This window comes from Aquila chrysaetos, chromosome 1 (genome assembly GCF_900496995.4).
Source record: "Aquila chrysaetos chrysaetos chromosome 1, bAquChr1.4, whole genome shotgun sequence".
Lineage (NCBI taxonomy): Eukaryota > Metazoa > Chordata > Aves > Accipitriformes > Accipitridae > Aquila > Aquila chrysaetos.
The window spans coordinates 18613172-18633846 of NC_044004.1; the positions used below are offsets into that span (position 1 = coordinate 18613172).

Here is a 20675-nt window from a genome sequence, read left to right on the forward strand (position 1 = left end):
CTGCTTTCAAGACAGACACTTTCTGTCTTGAAAAAGTTTCTTCAAAGGAGGCATAAATAATGGTAAATAGTAGTTGTATATAGAAACTACTTACTATGTCCATCTCTCTTCCAAATCACCTTAAACATGTAGAATAGATAATTCAAACAAAGTTGTGACTGACCTGAATTTACTATAAACATCTTGGTTTTAAATTAGGCAAACCAAGTTGTGTGTTTCTCATGCACTGGTTAAGAATTAAAGCAGGAAATCATGCTAACAAATTAAGTGAAAGGGAATGGGAGTGGGATACAGAGTTACTCTGTGATTTAATACATTGTCCTAAATATGTTAGATGTGTAACTCTATAGAAATGTTAGCTCTTTACTGCCATAAAGCTGTGACTTTCTTAAGTGATATATCTTCAATAATTCTACACTATTTTGATTCATAAAAGTTGAGTAGATTGGAAGGGGCTTAAAAAATGCATTTCAGGAGGCCTTTTGACAGATGTGATTTAAAAGCTTAGAGAAAGCAATGCACCTGTCACTTTTAATTGCAGAAAGCTTTCCATCTATTAACTTTATTTTGCCAGAGCCTTCTAATGAAAAAGTTCCAGTATCTAATTTAATTTAATTTTCTTTGGGTTTGCCAGAAGAGCAATTAATTTTTAGAACTTCCAACTATTAAGTTGTGCTTCAGAAAGCAGTCTCTCTATCTTATATACCATTAAGTTTCATCATATGCTTGTCATACCTTAGGAACATCTTGATATCCTTGAAGAAATGTGGCACTGAAATGTAGACATATTGTCTGTAGCACTAGGTAGGGTTTACAAATACAAATGTTCATATGATTGGGTTATTCCTATCCATCATTAGATTGCATCTCTCTGGAGCTATAAGTACATCTGTGCCTGGCAGGCTTGTGTTATCACCAGTGCATATGGGGACCATGTGTCTGTCTTCCAACAAAGATATATAGCCATGTGTAGAAGCAGGATTGTGTATGCTTGTATTTCAGCCTCTAAATCAATTTCTGGGACCTTTGCTACAGATGTTGGAAGCTGCAGGTCTGTAAAACGGTATACTGTAATATGAACTGCAATAGAAGAATAAGCATGAGAGGGAATTAGCCATATGGCAATAGATAGCAAGTGCAGTGGAGCCTGTGTAGAAGCAAATCCTCACACCTTCTCAGCTATCTGTGTAAATATCATTTAAATTCAATCACCTCTGAGCTCTGAACTGGTCCCATTCTCAGAGGAGATCTGTTCTTACTCAGCTAAAAGAGTGAGTACACATACATGCACTTGCTGTTGTAAGATACATGTCCTAGGATTTCTGAGCTGGTGAAACTCTTACTGAATTCTTTAGAAGTATGAATGGATTTACACAGACTGTTTTAGCAGAAAGCCTGGCTGTGTAGTGCCGAGATGTTGGTTTTCCTCTTAATGACTATTATTGATATGAGTGCAATGTCATGTTTTCTTATATTTAGGCTTATTTCATAAATCCCAATTTTTTAAATGTATACTTTAAACAAAATGCAATCAGTTTAAGTCTTTAAATGTTTCATGGTATATTTCAGAATTAGTCCTCAAGCAATAGGGAAGCTTATGCATTGTTTGTTGGGGATTGGTTTTAGTACATTTAATAGCTCTTTCTTCCCGTTACTGTAACTGTCCTCAGTCTCTGTATGGTTACCTAGACTTCTCTGTCCTGAAGTCATCTGCTGACTTAGTACAAGAGTGTATAATAGCTTGTGAATGGAGACATCAGTGTCACCCTTATTCATCCTAGGTATGCTGCACTCCCATTCGGCTGCAATTACTTAACTGATATCCATCCCATCCACCTGCCTTTGTGCCCCCAAAGAGCAAACGAAAACAATCCTCCTCCTAAATTAAAAAAACCCTCATACAACAAAAAGATCCCACCACACCACAGACACAATCACTTTTAATCCTAATTGTTAGGGTTTCTCAGTAGGATTTTCTGGATATTTACTTGAGCAGAAGCTCCATCAGCTACTTAGAAGAGTCTGGAAAATGGCCGAAGGGAAAGAATTTTGCACGAAAGCAATTTGGAAAAAAGACTTGAAAACCTACAGATAGAGGAAAAAAGTCTGAAGGAAAGAGGGGAGATGAGTTTTTAAAGTGCAATTAAAAGCAGCCACTCTTTGATGGTGTCAGTGGAAAAGTGCACTTCTGGAACAGAAAATCTGAGATTTGTGGACTTGAAGCTTAAAAAATGTCTGAATGAAAATTATTACTAGTGCAAGCAGCTGAACTTTTTTGTAACTTTGAGGGGAAAAAAAAAAAGAGAAATATGGCAGAAGTAGAAACACAATTTAAGCTTTTCTTTAAATAATACTAAATTCAGGTTTGCATGGGGTATTTTATGGATGAGTTTCCGTAGAACATTTAAATGTAATTTGCGTACTGGTATTGTGGCAATAGCATACAGCCAGGGCTACAATACGCAATGGGATTTTGCACATTCTTACACTTGGGAGCACTCTGATCCAGGTTTTTGTCCTGGGTTGTTCTTTTTAGATTGCTATTAATGAGGAAATTGGTTGTGATCAGTTCATTCTGGAATTAGCAGTTTCCTTTTCATTGCTTATGTACGTTCTTGTTCTTACCATTTTTACAAGGGTTTTCAATTCTAAATGGCCCCTGTGTTCAGCTAGGGTACACCGTTCTTGTTTTATAGAACAACTGTAGTGCCTCTGCCATATTCTCAGCTCCTTTTGCAAAAGGAATCCATCTCTTGAAATTCTGATTCTTTGCATGGCATTGAGAGCAAATAGATTGTGGTGAAAGGAGTTTGGGGGCAGTGGCTTGAAAAGCCACAGAAAGAGGAGCCAGGTTCAAGAAGAAAGAGAAGCCTGGAGCCCTTGAACAGAAACCAGAATGCTGGGAGACTTCAGACTTCTGAGATGCTCAGCTCTAGAGTATTAAATTCATTTAATCCTGATCAATGAGAAGTTTTAGTTCCAGAATACTTGAATATTCATCTCAGTAATTGCCCTGAAGTTTCCCAACAATTTCTTCTCCCTTTTCTCCTAAGAACTTTTAATTGACTTTTATTGACCGTCACATATACAACACACAAGAAAGAATAAACAAAAAATCCAGTCCAAAAAACCTGTCCAGTTACTCAACCTAAATAACTGAGCTTGTTCTTACTATTTTCTATTTCATTATCAGAGAAGTGGAGGATGATACGAATACATGTGTTTCTGTCATCCTTTCCGTTATTAGTTTACTCATACAACAGCTGAAAGTCCTAGTTCTTTGGGACAGAAACCCAACGGTGGTAGGCACTGTACAAACACAAAGTGGGGAAAAAAAATCAACACAGCATAAAACAAAACAAAGAGTTTCTGTGAAAAATATTACAGTATAAGAAATGACAGATGGTTACAAGCAGATGGGTGAAGCCCAGGAAAACAATGATATAATATTGGTCATCTCGATAAGCAGTAATTAGGATGGTAGCTTAGCTGTTGTCAATTTTTTTTAATCATCCATGGTAATCCTTTTATAATTTGCTTTGGTTTCTTTCGCTGTTCTTAGTGCACTTTTTGGCACGGACTGGCAACAGCCTCAAAGCCTGAAGCGTCAGTGCTTCATATATTATGTGACTACACACATATTGTATAAAGCTAAGACTGTACAATAAATCTGTCTTGTTAAGCAATCAGCCCATCTCAAGAGACAATCCCCAAATTGCATCATTCAACTCAAGTGAAGGAAGAGTGAGCACAGTGCCATTCAACATTAATGATCTGCAAGATCATTTCTAGTTTACTCTCCAAATTTTGGCTGTCCCTTGACAAACTGTTCAAGGTTAGTTTCACTGTTAGGAAACACTTGGAGTACTCAGCTTATTATTAGACTAACAGTTTGGGCCTATACTTGATGAAAAATGTCTGTGTCCAGGGATCTAATTATTACTTGCCCATATTGGAATAGCAGCTATGCATAATGGGGCTGGATCAGGAATCCACTCTGCTCCATTTTGAACAAAGAGAGAAATTGCCATGGGTTGCTGAGTGATATTTCAGAAGTGAGTATACAGGGTTATAGACTGTGTAGTGAAACTAGACAACATACCAGACAACTTTTCAATCAGTTCCTAAAAGTGCTTACGGTTTCAATTCCAAAGCAGGTGAAACAATATTAAATATTAAAGACATGTTGACAGCTGCAAACTCCCGCTAAAAATGAAGTTTTGTTACAGGGAAAAGTAGCGATAGATTTTTCAGATACTGTTGAAGAGGTCTTTCGGAAAATTAAGTATGCCATCTCATCTATTCTTAATGTGAGCAGATCTCCAAATCAAGCCAAATGGATGTTTCAGCCATGCATATGCTGAGTGTGTAACGTACCAGAAGAAGTGAAAGTTACCTGGCAGCATCTTGCTTTATCCTTTTTAAGTCCTTAACTTGTAGTGCATTTTCAAGTCTATCAAGTGTAATAGTTGATTAAAAATTAATCACCAAATCACCTTTCAGGGACTGGTGGAATTAAAATAGCAGAATCTTCACTCTTTCCTTCCAAAGAAATGGTCTTTTGTGGCCTTGTATGAAATAATAACACATAATGGTTAAAGTTATTTTCTATTTTGCCTTCAATTCTAACCTGGTTAAATAAAAAGGAGGGGAAAATGCATGAACAAAAACCATATATGCTTTACAAGGTAATGGCTAGACTAAATTATCATTTTTGAAGCATTAAATGCAAGATATACATCCATATGGCTTAAAGTCAGCTCCCACTCTGCAAGCTCCAAGTAGGGTTGTAGGTCAGTGATACCCTCACACTTCACAGCTGTGCTGCTGTCTCGGGCACTGTTAGGGGAACGGTACTGCCATTAGAAATGCATGACAAGCAGTAGTCAGTAAATGTTGCTCAGTACCTTCCTTCAGCTTGACCAATTTGAGACTCTATGGAGGATAAAGAATTGGCGAGTTTTTCTTTGGGGGGGCATGGGTGTTCTTAAGAGCTTCAAGTTTTTCTTTCAAGGATCTCTTTCTATCAAAAGGATTACATTGAAGCCAAATTTGAAGTAGTATTGCAATTCTCTCTCTTTGAAATTGTGGGTGGTCCTTTCTTTAGAAGCTACAACGTGTAATTATTTCTTTTTTTTTTTTTTTAATAGTCCTAAACAAAAGAGAATTACATATTAATTTAGTGGAACAGACTAATAAAGACTGCTTTCTTTTTCAAAAATAATTTCTAAGACTCCAGTAAAATGCTTGTGTGGTCCTAATACTCCTATTTTATTTTACAATTAGCATTTGCCACACTAGGACACTCTAGCACAATAAAGAATAAATGGTGACTCCCCTTAAGCAATTATTTTCAACTGGTACCAGAGTGTACAAATTGACTTGAGTGCACTTTTGGAGACATTGTAGAGTAGAATTGATTTTGCAGCCCATGATGAACTTTCATGCCAAGACTGAGATTGGAGGTTTTGGCTTATTCCAAACCCAGAATGTGATCCTATTAAAAAGTAAGAAGGCCTAGTACTTGCACTCTGTGCTATTTGCATTCTGCAGAAATTACCAATTACTAATACTCAAATTTATAGACAAGTCAATATCATATTATACTGGATAGGTATGAGGAGTCAGGCTTTCTCAAACAAAAAAAGATTATCACTTATTGTCATCGTTTAAATATTTGATGACTTACCCTAAAGGTTAAGGTTGAAGGTACTGATAAACTCTGGAGATCACCAGGCTACCAGTACTCCTATTGTGTAGTGCATTCTGTATATGTTCTATACTGTATGCATAAATGATCTCCACTTCTGCTTTAATAAATAAATAAATAAATAAATAAAAATATCTGCTGCTTAAATAATACAAATACTAATATACCAAAAGCTATAGTAAGAAGTACATTTTGATTCAATTACAGATGTATAAATGGATAACATTTAAAAAACCTGAAGCATTAAGAATGAAAGAAAGTTCAGTGATATATCATTAGAAGTGGTATCATTAAAAAGTGAGAGATGAAAGTGAGCAAGGAACTTCAGTCTGAATGTTCTTAGAGAAGTGGAAGATTCATTCCTTAAAATAGAAATTGCTGTGACTCACATAAGTCTGTCCATATTGCAATGATGATTGCCCTATGTTGTGAAATATGAAATATTCACTTGGGCAATGTAGAACACCATGGCATAGGGAGTGATCCTGGTTTAGCATGAGAATAGATTATGTGTCTACTGAGCACAGCATCTGAATCTCTAGGGAGTCAACAGAGCAAATGGAAATTAGTGATGCAGAGGGAACCTGCAATTCTGTGATCTAAATTTTTCTCATCTGCTTTGTGCTCCTCAGCATGGTGCTGATACATACTACTACTGAGATACACTACCTTGGTTTCTCCATCTGTAAAAGGAGGCTAATAGTACCTTTCTCAGACATGAAATTTTATTCCTCTTATGGGAAGCAGGTTGGAATGATTGCATGACCAGCGATAATGATTTACAGAGCTAATTCTAGAATTTATAATTCATATTTTTGATCTTCACAAGGAGATAAATACGTTCCTAGAGACATATCGGCTACTGCTGATAGTGTTGGACTCCTTTTGTATCTTCATTATGAAGAGGAATAGCTGCATTGGATGTTTTACTGAAGAACAGAAAAAAAATCATTGAAATTAATAGGAGGCTAAATTGTTTATTTCATAGTTAAAGAATAACGGTACAGCAGAGTTCTTGGTTTTGTTTTGTTTGGGTTTTTTTTCCAGGACAAGAGTTTAGACTGAATTGTTAAGTATACATTTTTTAAAACATTTCCTTATTCTGTCTGTCTTAATTGATCTGTAGTCCTGCCAAAACGCTACGCTTTGCTAAAAGGACATGAGTAGCCATTTGGGTATAAGACTGTCTTCATAAATAAATGATGCAGTACTGTAACTTGTTATACAGTAACTCTATAAAGCCAAACATATGTCAGTATTGTAACAATTAACTGGCTAATCCTCATTTGACTGATGGGAAAGGTACTTACTTGTTTGTATATATTAATGTATTTGCTGAACCTGGGATAAAAACCTGTTGTGTTATAGATTAAAACATTCATGTTCGTTTAGTAAGCTCATGCTACAATATGATATATTTCTACCATGATGGAATTCCAAATATGCTTCAATAGGTTCAGTTCACCTGAACTATTAATTTTGGAGGAACTGTCTCTCCAGGATATTCTCCCTGCATTTACACCATAATGTAGTAGTTCAGTAACATCTGTATTCTTGAAGACTTTGTACTTTGTTTGGTTCTCGTTACATAGTTCTGAAAATAATTTTCATGCTTACATACCTTATCCTAATACAATAAAACTAGTGGTTGACAAAGTGTGCCTCTGTAGCATTCAGAAAAGGTCTTGGATTAAAATCCTAGTCATACTGGAACTTTGCATTTAAGAGTATGGTTGTGTGATGATAACTGAAGGTTCATGAGCAATAAAAAAAATCTGATCAAAAGTTTTCTGTGATAATGCAAACCACGTAATACAGAGTAGAAATACATATTTATTATTCAAATTTAGAAAGTGGAAAACTGGCATTTTAGGAGTGAAATCCAAATCAGAGATCCAGCGAAACACCAAAAAACCTACTTTGCCATTTCATTCTGTCCTCTGCGCGTTGGAAAGCCTGCTGCTGCAGAAGCTTTTGCAAATAGAGGCAGCTGCCAGTGTTAACGATAACATGAAATAATCGTTTTCCAACCTTCTCTCAATACATATCAAGACACAGCTGAAACGTGGGGCCATTGCGCACTTCTCTTACGCTGTCACGTCGCAGCATTTACTGCTGGTGTCTTCAGTGCCGCCCAGTGAGGCAGAGTACTTCATTTTCTGTAACACCAAAGCCAGGGGAATAAATAATAGCTCTTGCAAACCTGGGTCTTGCTCTGGAATAGGTTCGAGGTTTTAGATGGCATGCCTCATTAAGGTGACTGTGGCTGGAGAAGTGTCTCGGGCCATGCAGGACCTCACAGATATCTTAATGAAGTCCAGAATCTGGCGAGTATCCTGTGCCGGAGCACGTTTCGCAGGTTCTCTCTGCAAGGAGCTCCTTAATGAACAAATAGTGTTTGTCTTCTCCCTGCCACCTAAATTTCTGTACTTTTTAAGGCGTACTCAGATACAGATGTGTTGTAGGAACACTGAATAGTACTGAGGAAAAAGCAAATCATAGTGAAAACAGCAGAAAAGGAAAGGACCATTTGATATTCATAAATGAATTGTTTAGTTGTATTATTTTGGGATAAATATCTAATTAATACTCTACGTTCATAAAAAGAAGCTGTTACTTGTTCCACCAAAATCATCTGGTTGGACTAGATGATCATTGTAGGTCTCTTCCAACTGAACTATCCTATCCTATTCTAAAATATGTATATATTTTTTTCACCACCTTCATATTCCAAGTGAAAATCCCCATGTCCAAATTCATATATTTGATTTTCAGAGAAATTATTTAAAGAAATTCTCATTCTGTTTATTTTTTTGAATGCTCTGTGGTCTCATTATCTATGATAGTTTGCCACCTTATATGGGGATGGGGGATTTCATGCAGAATATAGTTAGCTAATGTTAAAACTATTTTTTTTCCAGTAAGAGACAAGTAATAAGCAAGGCTTACTTTATTCATGTCAGATATATTTAAATAATTATTAAGGTTGCTGATCATGGAATAGCTACCTTCTGAGCTGTTTTTATGAACTGGCGTAAATAAACTGGTAAGTAAGTATTCAGTACTTAGTTTGACTCAGTATTTCTGCTTTTTCCTTTAAAAATCAGGACACATTACTCATTCCCAGTACTCACTATTTTACAAAGTAGAGAATGGCAGTATAGATTTATGATATCGCTGGTCAGACACAGAGGGAGGTTAAACCATAGAGGAAAATAAAATTACAAGTAATTAAATTTACAAGCAGGTTTGCCATCTTCAAAAGATTTATTGTTTCAGAACGAACAATGGTTTTAGCCACACAAGAAAACTGTGATACAGCCTTAACAGCGTATGATATAGATATTATATGTGGTGTTTCAATTTATATAATTAAAAATTTAGCATTCCTTTTAAGGGTAAATGGGATATTCAACTGGGAACCATACATGGTGAGTAATAAAATAGCTGCAATGCAGTACTGTCTGCATTTTTTAAGAGCTGAAGCACTCTGTCAGGCTCATTAATATCAGGTTATCTGAGGGCTTTATCCTCAGATAAAAAAGCAACAGCATATATAAGTTTTTGAGGTTTTCTGTGGGAATAGGTTATTATATTCTATTGCTATGAATTTCAAATGTTAGCATGTTTCTAGGTTGGGTTTGGTTTTCCTGATACACTTCTATCTACTAACCAGTAAATACAATAAATAGAAATGTACCATTTCCATCCTGTTCTTAAGAAGGATTCAGTAGTAGCAAGGTTTTGGCAAGGTCTTTCTGCTATTTCCACAAAGCATAATGCACTATGATTACTAATGTATTCTGGAGCAAAAAAAATAATTAACTGAATACATAAAATGAAGCTGATTGGGGGGGGTGGGGAGGAGGTTTGATGTTTGGTTTTTGGTTTTGGTTTTTTTATTATTTTTATTTTTTTCCTATTTCATTGGTTTGTGAAATACAGAAATCTACATTCTTTCAGGCATAATTTCAAATTAGACAAGTTCTACTGTAGTGTCATTGAAAATATCAGAATTAAATCCTTAATCTTTGGAAATCGGTTTAAAAGCTGAGGCATAGGTGATTATCAGTATACATTGCATGTAAATTGCCTTGACCCGGTTTGTTTAAAAAGAAATTATATTTTATGTAAGCACAATAATTCCAGGACTTACTTGATCACAGATCTTAGAGAGGCTATAGTATTTCTCTGTTTTTATTGCGGAGCTTGAATACTTAGAGTATGTTAATTTAAAAAGAAAAGTTATTTAGGCGCAACATATTTAGTCTCTGATTTAGAAACACCTTCTGTGGGGGGGAAGAAAAAGTATGCAAGTTTTTCAAAGAATCACTATAGTTGGGCAAAAATTCAGAAATCTTTGTGCGTTCTCCTCTGTGTATCTTCATGTAGAGTGGGATTCGGCTTTGTTTGGTATATGGATTTGGTTTTCTTGTTTTGCTTTTGAGAAAATAGGGTTGCAGCCAGAATGTTACAACTGGGAAGAATGCTTCACATATACACAGCTTAAACATATCTGAAACAAACCACTGTAAACAGGATGGTGCAGTCGCATCTAGAGCAGCACAGGTGCTCATCTGGGCCTTCTCGGAGAAGAGCCTCTTCAGCTGCTGCCAGCCTAACTTGCCCAGATGGCTTTTTGTGTGCAAATGTGCTATTTAACCCCGCCTTTTGGCTTGAGGAAACGAGCCTGAGAGCTCTCCTTGAGGACATCTCACCCTATGAGAGACTGAAGTGATATATGGCAGTTCTGGCCCCGAGCACTGGTTAGGTCATGTATGAGCGGGGAGGTGCCAGCGGTAGAGGCTGGGTGGCTGGAGGTGCTCTGCTGGCCAGTGAATGAAATGAATGAAGCCCACAAAGTTGCACTAAGGAATTTTCTTGAAGGGTCAGTGTCTAAGGTACTCCACTTCAGACTTAGTAATTTGGAATATATCTCTCTAGGAATGATGTAATAGACTCAAGAACAATTTAGCTGGAAGAGGCCTGTAGGACAACTAGAATCTGCATAAAGATGAATTCATCAAGCCATCTTACTAGACTATTGTGCTTTATTTAAAAAATAAATGTGTAGGATAGCCTTGGTTTTTTTCACTCTAGCTGTATATAAAGCATTTTTTAATCAATTCTGCTGTTCCGGAGGTATGCTGGATTTTGATGTAAGGTCTTGGGCTGTAATAATGATGGAGAATAATTTGTTCCAATGAAAGTATCTCGGTGTGATCAGTTAACCCTGGCTGGATGCCAGGTACCCACCAAAGCCGTTCTATCACTCCCCCTCCTCAGCTGGACAGGGGAGAGAAAATATAACAAAGAGCTTGTGGGTCGAGATGAGGACAGGAGAGGGATCACTCACCAATTACCGTCACAGGCAAAACAGACTCAGCTTGGGGAAAATTAACTCAATTTATTACAAATCAACCAGAGTAGGGTAATGAGAAATAAAACCAAATCTCAGAACAACTTCCCTCTACCCCTCCCTTCTTCCCAGGCACAACTTCACTCCCGGATTCTCTACCAACCCCCGCAGCGGCACAGGGGGACGGGGAATGGGGTTTACGGTCAGTTCATCACACGTTATTTTCTGCTGCTTCATCCTCCTCAGGGGGAGGACTCATCACACTCTTCCCCTGCTCCAGTGTGGGGTCCCTCCCACGGGAGACAGTCCTCCACGAACTTCTCCAACATGGGTCCTTCCCATGGGCTGCAGTTCTTCACGAACTGCTCCAGCATGGGTCCTTTCCATGGTGTGCAGTCCTTCAGGAGCACACTGCTCCAGCGTGGGTCCCCCACGGGGTCACAAGTCCTGCCAGAAAATCTGCTCCGTGCGCTCCTCTCTCCACAGATCCGCAGGTCCTGCCAGGAGCCTGCTCCAGCGCGGGGTTCCCACGGCATCACAGCCTCCTTCAGGCACATCCACCTGCTCCAGCATGGGGTCCTCCACGGGCTGCAGGTGGATATCTGCTCCACCATGGACCTCCATGGACTGCAGGGGGACAGCCTGCCTCACCATGGTCTTCCCCACGGGCTGCAGGAGAATCTCTGTTCCGGCTCCTGGAGCACCTCTCCCCCTCCTTCTTCACTGACCTGTGGGTCTGCAGGGTTGTTTCTCTTACATGTTCTCACTCCTCTCTCCGGCTGCCGTTTCCGTCTGTCCCAACTTTTTTTCCTTCTTAAAAATGTTATCACAAAGGCGTTACCACTATTGCTGATTGGCTCGGCCTTGGCTGGCGGTGGGTCTGTTTTAGAGCCGGCTGGTATGGGCTCTCTCAAACACAGGGGAAGCTTCCAGCAACTTCTTACAGAAGCCACCCCTGTAACCCCCCCCGCTACCAAAACCTTGCCACACAAAGCCAATACACTCGGTCAGATTGCTGGTTTCAAATGTGAAGGCAGGTTCATGCCTTTTCTTTCAAAAATACAGATTTGTTCTTGTACAAGTAGGATGTTCTGTTGTTTAGTGGCTTAAATTTTATTGCAATGCTTAGAGCCTTTTTCATTTTAGGGGTACCAAGTGCTATCATAAATTACGCTCGGTATTCAAATGCTGCCTCTTTTTGAAATGGGAGGCGAAGTTCACATAGTTATTAGTGTAGGAAAACAATGACCATCAGGCTGAAAAGGAGGTTTGCACCTTTCTTCACTGCAGAATATAAGCTGCAAAATCAAATCAATGTAACATAATGGCCTGCAAAATTGTCTGGTTTTGTCTACAAAATAGATTTTTGCCCCATTTCCCCAGAAAGTCACAGTGCACCCTGTGCTGCTTATGACCTTTTTTGTAAGCAATCTAAGAATTGTAGTGGAATGACTTAAAACATCATAAAAAAAGACCACACAGCAACGTCTTACTGAGTCCTAGGTCTGCAGTGTGAAATGTAGGTGTAATTTATGCAAGAAGAAAAAGTTGAATGTTTGTTTAAGCCCCTCAAGGTTTTTATAAGGAAACCTTTTTAGACTGAGCAGATGAAAGCTTGAAGCAATCAATAAATAATTACTAAAAACTTTCCTGCTATAAGTAGGTATAAATTGTGCGTTGAAAATCATATTTTTTATAAGGTAGAATTTTGCAGTGAAGAAATGAATGAATAACTTACACTTTTGTTACACAGTTCCAAGAAAGTTTCACAAACCAGCAGATGCATTGCAAAATGACATTTGCCAACCTTACGTAGCTCTCCATATCTAGAGGGATGCTTTAAACAGTGCCTTGCACAGCAAGGTTGGGAACCTTTGCCATCAAGTAGTTTACATTTCAAATGTGCTAAAATGAGCAGGGAACACTGTACTTCAGTCTACATAAGCCTGTGCTACATGAAGTGGTGTTGAACATGTGGACCCAGCAGTAAGCCTAACATGCCATTAGTTAGTCTGCTGTCTTTTGCACATGCATACACACACATACACGTGCACACATACAGCCTCAGTGTATTGTTTATTGAGGAACCTGGCTGAATAGCTGTTACTTGTAAGTCCTTGCATTTGTGCTAAGATTTGCATTTAGTCAAGGAAAGAAAGATTTTGACCGTTGATATTTTTTATTAGATTTTAAAAAATAATTTACATATTGTCTCAATCTTGTTTGTCTTCCACTTTTTTTAATTATATAAAATGGTGAATGATGATACTCTATTAACTCTCATAAAAAGCTTAATGCACCATTACCCATTACTTCCTGCAGTATATATTTATGAATATGGCAGTGGTTTACATAGGTATTTACATGTATCTGTATTATAAACTAATCATTGATCACGATATAAATCACTACTGCTAACTTAACCACTTTATGCACAATTTTTATATAGGTAAAATGTATTAGTCAATTAAACAGAAGTGTAAATATAGATATTTGCTGTTTATACTTATAATGGAATTTTTTTTAAAGGAAGTAGGCTGTTAAATCATGTTACCGTAACAAATGCTGAAGGCTGCTTTTTCATTCATTGCCATTGAATTTATTGTCAGAGCAGTGCAGTCATATCCCATTTCAAGATTACTTAGGTGGCTTGAAAATTAAATCACAGCTCACAGATTCTCTTTTTTCACACACGGTTAATAATAGTAAAATTGAATCTAGTTTTAAATATGCTTTGCAAGATGTTGCAGTGCAGTTAGATGCACAAACTATGAAAGATTTAGTAAATAGAATCTGATTTTCCATAAATTAACAGTGAATTGGAAAAAACAAAGTTGCTGTCAATCCATGTAGAATTATCTTCAAAATAATAATATTGATGTAAATTTTGTTAAAGTCAGGCAGTGTGGCGTTTTATAAAGTCCTCATGTTATTTTTTTGAAGTTCATAAATCTGAAAGAAATCTTCAGGAGTGATTACTAATTACTGGAAATATGAGCTCATGCTAGGTTACGTTTTAGGGAAAGAATATCTCAAACATGACTGTTTATGTCTAATCAACTAAATTATTTTTGCTTATTCACTTCACCTGAGCTAGATCCCTTATTTCTATGCACCATTTTGCAATGTTTCTCCTAAAAGCTGTCTCTGAAAAGGTAATCTAACGATGTCTCTAAAAAGCAAGACACTGCAAAACTTTACTTCTCCTGTTAGGGGTTGGATTGCATTTGATGTGCGTTCAGAGTGAAGCTCCCAATTTGGTTTTAGCCAAATGAAATCTAGTTAGCCACAACAAAACTGCTTTGCAAACGGGCTGAAAATCCTGGTATAGAGACAGCCTGTATGTGTCTGATTTGCTTCTAAATTCTGTTCAGACGCTCGAGAAAGCCTATTCATGTAATTTCTTGTGTTCCCTATATTGTCTATAAATAGATACATCTCTGAAGGCCTCCAAAAGAAGGTCTAATTTCATAATTTTAAGCCACTGAGGTAGATGGGTCCCTTTGAAGGCCTTCAGGCGTTTGTGAACCACGTGTGTGGTAGGTATGTTTGGTGCAGAGTACCAAACTACTGTCTGAAGTGAAACCTCCAAACTGCACATGGTGTAGATGTAGCAATAACGACTTTAATATATTGTGGTGCGTTACATGTTATGTATGGTGTACATGTATGGCATATAGCATAAATAAAAAGCCCTGGATTTGTTTTCTTTTTTTTTTTTGCTGTCTACTCTGTTCCTGTCTTTACTTCAGTTCTCTAGATTTTATTTCCAATATGGAACTGTGAAGGCCAAAAATATTTCTAAATTTCAGAAAAAGGGCTGTTTGTTTATACTGGTAGCAAAAAATACTAGAATTTTGTAAGAATTTTAATAAAATTTCTCTTTTGGAAAAGATACTAGTTTCAGATAGTGAGGTACAGCTGGTCATGCAGGGATTTGGGGTAGGGGCATTAGATGTCTGCTGCAGGATGGTTTTTAACGCCTTCTTTTAAAATATATAGTGCTTGCCACTCTGATACAAAATTCAGAAATATTTTGATCTCAGACATTACACAGCTTGATAGTTGTTTCTCAACAGCTTGCTACTTGTTCTTTTTGCTGGTTTTCAGTCTTCGTTGCATAAGGCTGAACATACTATCAAACATTCGATGTCTTGGGTTTGGAATGAGTTGAAAAGTGAAATCACTCAGTTAAAAATAAAATCAGTTTGGCCTTCATTGTTAAATTATGTACTGCTTCTGCTTTTTATTTGTCATATATATTCTTGTTTTGTAAAGGAGCTACTTAGTGCAACACAGATAAACTAATTTGACTATTATTGCTGCTTCTTTTTCTTCAATTACAGCTCAGTTAAGGTAATAAAATAAGCTTCATTGAAAACATTGACTGAACTGTAATGGCTGAAATTATTTTCCTATATGTTCTTTTTGTTATACACAGAAAGAAATATATATGGCAGATTTTAAGTTTAATTTAATTTTTTTTTTTTCTTAGTGATCTTAGTGAAAATCAGATTCAAGCAATACCAAGGAAGGCATTCCGAGGAGCAGTAGATATAAAAAACCTGTAAGTATTTTCTTCCTTCATGTATATATTCTGATGATAATGCTTTGTCAATACAGTGTCCTTTTGTTGTATCTGGTATCTTTTTCCTAAGGACTTTTGTAGCTGCTTAAGGAATCTCTGGATAAAACCAACACTTACCATTTGTTTTGGCAAAATACTTTAATGTATCTTAAGCATCCTAAAATTGCCCTATATGAAATCTAAAACATTGAAATGGAGTTGAATACAAGGCATTATAACTATTTTTTTGTGGTACTCTGAGTTTAATATTTGAATGTCAGGCTATTTTAAACATTTCATTGTTTCATGTGAAAAAAATCATGTTGCCTTCGTTCTAAGAGTTTGCCTTTTGTTTGCTTGTATAAAAGAAAGAAAGAAAAATCACGCTGTTATGTAGTTTTGCTAGCATATATTTTTGTACTTGTGTGACTACTTTTCTTACACGGTTTTCTTCTGTGGTAAAATAAGGCTTTTCTTAAAGACAGATACTCACTTTCCTGGAGATAGTGACCCTGAAGTTCATGGGCAGGTTTTGAATTCTTATGGCTTCTAAATGTGGAAATATGTGAGTTTCAAGACAAACGAAAGCAGTGACTTTTCGACTTTCTGTTCAGAGTGGTAGATCAGCTTAGTGGACTGAAAGAGCTGAACGACCTGAAGACTGTGATGAACTTGTATAGTAGGAAATGTAAGGTCATGCACTGAAAAGCTATAACCCCTGCTGTAAGCTGAGGACTCATCACTTATAAACAACCAACAAAGACAGAGGACACACACTAGTGGGTTCCAGAAAGACTATGGAGCTGCCAGTGTGATGCAGCTGTGAAAAAATGTAATTGCTATCTTGTGTGGCATCAATAAAAATAGGGAAGTATTAGGCCATTATATGAGGTTTTCATGTAATTGCCATTGAAATACTTTTTATTAACTGAAGCTGCCAGTGTTAAAAGAAAGGTGAACTTTCTAGTTGTACTACTTTGAAAATGGAGTGCTCTGTGATTACAAAGGGGACAATGTGATGTTGTATCCCCAGTAAGAGGGGACTGGACAGGAAGCCCTTTGCATTTCTGTCTTCCTGTGATGGACTCCACTTCATTCTGCTGCCCACAACACTGCACACAAATCAGTTAGGACGACGTTTTTTCAAAGATTTAGCAGAATGCCCAAGAGTTTGGCCTACTTGATATGATATTTAGAAATTTTGTTTGGTTTTTTTTTTTATTTAACCATGTTTGCGATACTGTTCCTCCCTGCAATGAAATCCTGTTCAAACCTGTTATGTTCAAAAACATGCAAGCGCTTCTCAAAGTAGCTTTGTTACTTTGTTTAATTGATGTTTTATGAGTTTCCATTCAGAACTGGTCCCATCATTATTCATGGTCTAAAAGAGGCTTGGCTACAAGGAGAAGCCTGTATTTTTCTGCATGATCTTTCATGTTTGAAAATTGATACAGCTACAGAAAGGAACTTTGGTAGTAAAAATAACAACATCATTGTGAATTTTCTAGTGTCAGGGCAGTATTTTAGAATGTAATAATTATATATTGTGAGATAGCTCCAGTCAGAAACTGAATTAGGATGCTAATCTTTATCTAAGCTAATATTTATGTCTTGGTGTGTATTTTCAAGGTAAGGATCCTGAATTATGTCTAAAATGCATAAAATAGTAGATCCGCCCTTTAAAGCCTTTCTCTTTTGGGAGATAATAAAAAAAAAAAAAATCATAAAGGCCATAGCATTGCCACAAAGTCCAAATCATATCTGTGACATATAGTTTATTGTGATAGCATAAATACTACAGAGACCTCCTTTAGTGGTGGTCCCAGGGAAAAAAAACCCACCAACCCCTAATCTGAAATCCTTATGATCCCACTACAGTTGAAAGTACTGAAAAATACATTTCTCTGTCTTGTAAATGCTACCTACTTTCCTAGAAGGAAGAGCACTTTATATTGTGTGAGGTATATATGTGAGTATCAGAATGACAAGTGAGTTCGCAGGGTGAGTTGGGTGCATTCTAGCACAGCATTTATGTAACTAGATCAGGCCACTGTGCCTTTCCAGAAGCTTAGGCAAGAAGGAGATCGGAACCGTAGCCTTCCATCTAGCCTTGGACATTACACTTAGAGTAGGATGATGGCAAGAATTTTACCATTTTTATTTCATTGTTCAAGAAAATGAAGGAGGCAGTTGATAAGTGATAGGTATAGGAAGCATCACTTTGCAGACAAAAGAAACTATGAAGTGAAACACCTGAAAGGAGGTTGTAGTGAGGTGGGTGTCAGTCTCTTTTCCCAAGTAACAAGTGATAGGAAGAGAGGAAATGGCCTGAAGTTGCACCAGGGGAGGTTTAGGTTGGACATTAGGAAAAATTTCTTCACTGATGGGGTTGTCAAGCACTGGAACAGGCTGCCCAGGGAAGTGGTGGAGTCACCATCCCTGGAGGTATTTAAGACATGTAGATGTGGCACTTAGGGACATGGTTTAGTGGTGGACTTGGCAGTGTTACGTTTACGGTTGGACTCGATGATCTTAAACGTCTTTCCCAACTTAAATGATTCTATGATTCTATGAAGGAATTTAGCATCTATTGGGAGATTAGCCTAAGGTCCAGGAACCAAAAATTTGTATATACTTATGGAAAATTGTCATAAACAGAATTCAATATTTGTTCTAATTTCATCATTTTTTCTGTAATTGCCCAGTAATTGAGCATAATGTTAAAGATGTTAACCAAACTTATGGAAGAGATAGGTGAAGGTACAAAGAGTAAAGAAACCTGTATTAGAACATGTTGTAAATTCAAGATTTGCTTTGTGTAACAAGATTAATTACATCAATTTCAATATAAATTACAAAGACTTTTTTTTTTAAATGCAATGATTGATAACCATCCCATACAGTAGTTCTAGTAAGCTGTTTCAAAGGCAGTTAACAAATCTCACAGAACATGACCCGATTACATATTTTATGTTCCTGAATGGAGACTCACCATTCTCTCACTCGCCCTAAATACTTCCCTATCCGAGGAGGTGGAATATTTTGGAAAACATCTTATTGTATGTTCTTCTAGTCTTTGCAAAGCAAAGGGAATTAGATGTTACCTCAGATTATCTGAAGCAAATTGCTTCATTTAAGGTTGATGATACCACTGTGATCTTCTGATTTCCTGCTAATATGTTAGCTCTAGAGTCCTCTTGATGTTTCTGAGAAGAAACTCTCATTTCCATAAAATGTGGCTGTGATATTTCCTTTCTGGACATCTTCTTAATAACGTTCACAGCATAGATTCTGTAGTAGATGAAAGAAAATGGGCAAGGCATTATGAGAATTGACAACCCAGGCAACCTGCCACAACCTCATAGTAAAAAGAACAAAAAACCTGAAAAACCATCAGGCCCCACGAACCTACTTTATATCTAATTGGAATTTCCCATTTTCTAACTTGTTTGTTGCATCTGAACTTATAACTGAGAAGAGTCTCGCTCTGTCTATACACTCCCTTTAGGCAGTTGTAGGCAGCAATAAGATCCCCCCTTTGCCCTCTCTTCTGAAGGCTGAACAAACGCAGTTCTTGCAGACTCTCCCCAGATGTTACCTACTCCAGCCCTCCCATCTTGGTGGCCCTGGGTGGACTCAGCACAGCATGTCGGTGTCTGTCTTCTACTGGTGAGGCTGAAACTGGGTGCAGTACTCAGATGTCACCTCACAAATGCCAGACAGAGCATCCTGGCTTCACTCTCACCAACACAGCCCAATTGTCAGTGATGAATCAAGTTCTTCAGAAAAAGTGACAAAAAATGAGGGACGTGTACTTTGTACGGGTTCCCCATACTGGAAGCCCAGTATCCAGTATTTTGGCAGTTCAGGTGTAGGAGAAGAACTAGCTGCTCTGTCTCGAAGTCTTGATTTTCCTGTTCAAGGGCAATGACTTGAAGAATAATCCACTTTTAGTATAGCTGCTGATCTGGGACTTGACAGAAATTAGGGTGCAAATTCTGGAAATGTAGTTCTGAGAGTTACTCCTAACTTACTACTTTTTCAGGGAAAAAAAATACACACCAAGAAGTTAGCTTCTTTAGAGAACACTGTGGCAGCCACTGTTTTTTAAAAATAAATAGGAATTATCATATAAATTGGACATTAAACACAGATTTTTTAATATACATGTTAATGGTGGTTTCATAACCCTCCCTGGTGATACAGTACTCACACTGGATGTGAAAGATGTTTAAAATCTCCCCAACCTCAGGAATTTTATTTGTATTTAAGATGGTAAGAAAATGCTTTAGCTGCCCAGATTGTAAATTTGGATGGGTTGTTTTTTGAATCTGGTTATTAGGAAGAAAAATAACTGGGCTTGAAAAGCAAACAAATGTGAAACACCACTGAAAGAACAATAGTGCTATGCTCAGTTTTTGAGAATTAGATTTTGGCCCCGGTCTGATGATTTTAATAAAATTATATTGTGACATTTCCGTTTGAAGTAAAATTTTCTAAGATTCCAACTTTCTCTTCCGCTGTGTAATTGATATTTGGCAGAGGATGGCTAGGAATATACCAACATCATGGCAGAATTGTGATGCTAAACGTATGAAACATCAAATGATGCCAAAAATACTAAGGAACATTTTCATCATATGCCCTGCAATTATCTTATGCCCTGTTTTTCTTGTCACAGTCTAACCTTCTTTTGACTACTCTTTTCTTTGGTGCCTTTGTGTTCATTTGGCTCCATTTTTTCCCAGCAAGTGGGGGACACTGTAGCTGTCACCCCAAGGATAAAGGCTGCAGGGCAATGTAGTAGTTTCACAGATGAAATTGGCTGGGCAAATGGAGACATAGTAAAGAGAGAGGCAGACAGCAGCATCCAGTCGAAGTCCTTCCCATTACACTAACCTGTGTCCAAAACCTTGATTAATATTACTTGGTGTTGCCCTGATGCCTCTTTGTTGCTGATTGTGAAAGTTTTAAAACTGGCATTGTCACTAAAGGCATAGCTAAATTTTGTATTAATCTTTGTTGGCAATGATTGGACT

General features: G+C 37.4%; 1 protein-coding gene across 20 annotated transcripts in view; it reads left to right on the top strand.

Moving 5' to 3' along the window:
* The window catches only part of SLIT2 (slit guidance ligand 2), a 274531-nt gene that overhangs the window by 142620 nt on the left and 111236 nt on the right, over positions 1 to 20675 (top strand). For all 20 annotated transcript variants that reach the window (XM_030013996.2, XM_030014001.2, XM_030013938.2 and 17 more), the window contains one exon: positions 15565 to 15636. In XM_030013996.2, coding sequence (XP_029869856.1) covers positions 15565 to 15636 — 72 coding nt within the window. The remainder of the gene's footprint in view (positions 1 to 15564; positions 15637 to 20675) is intronic.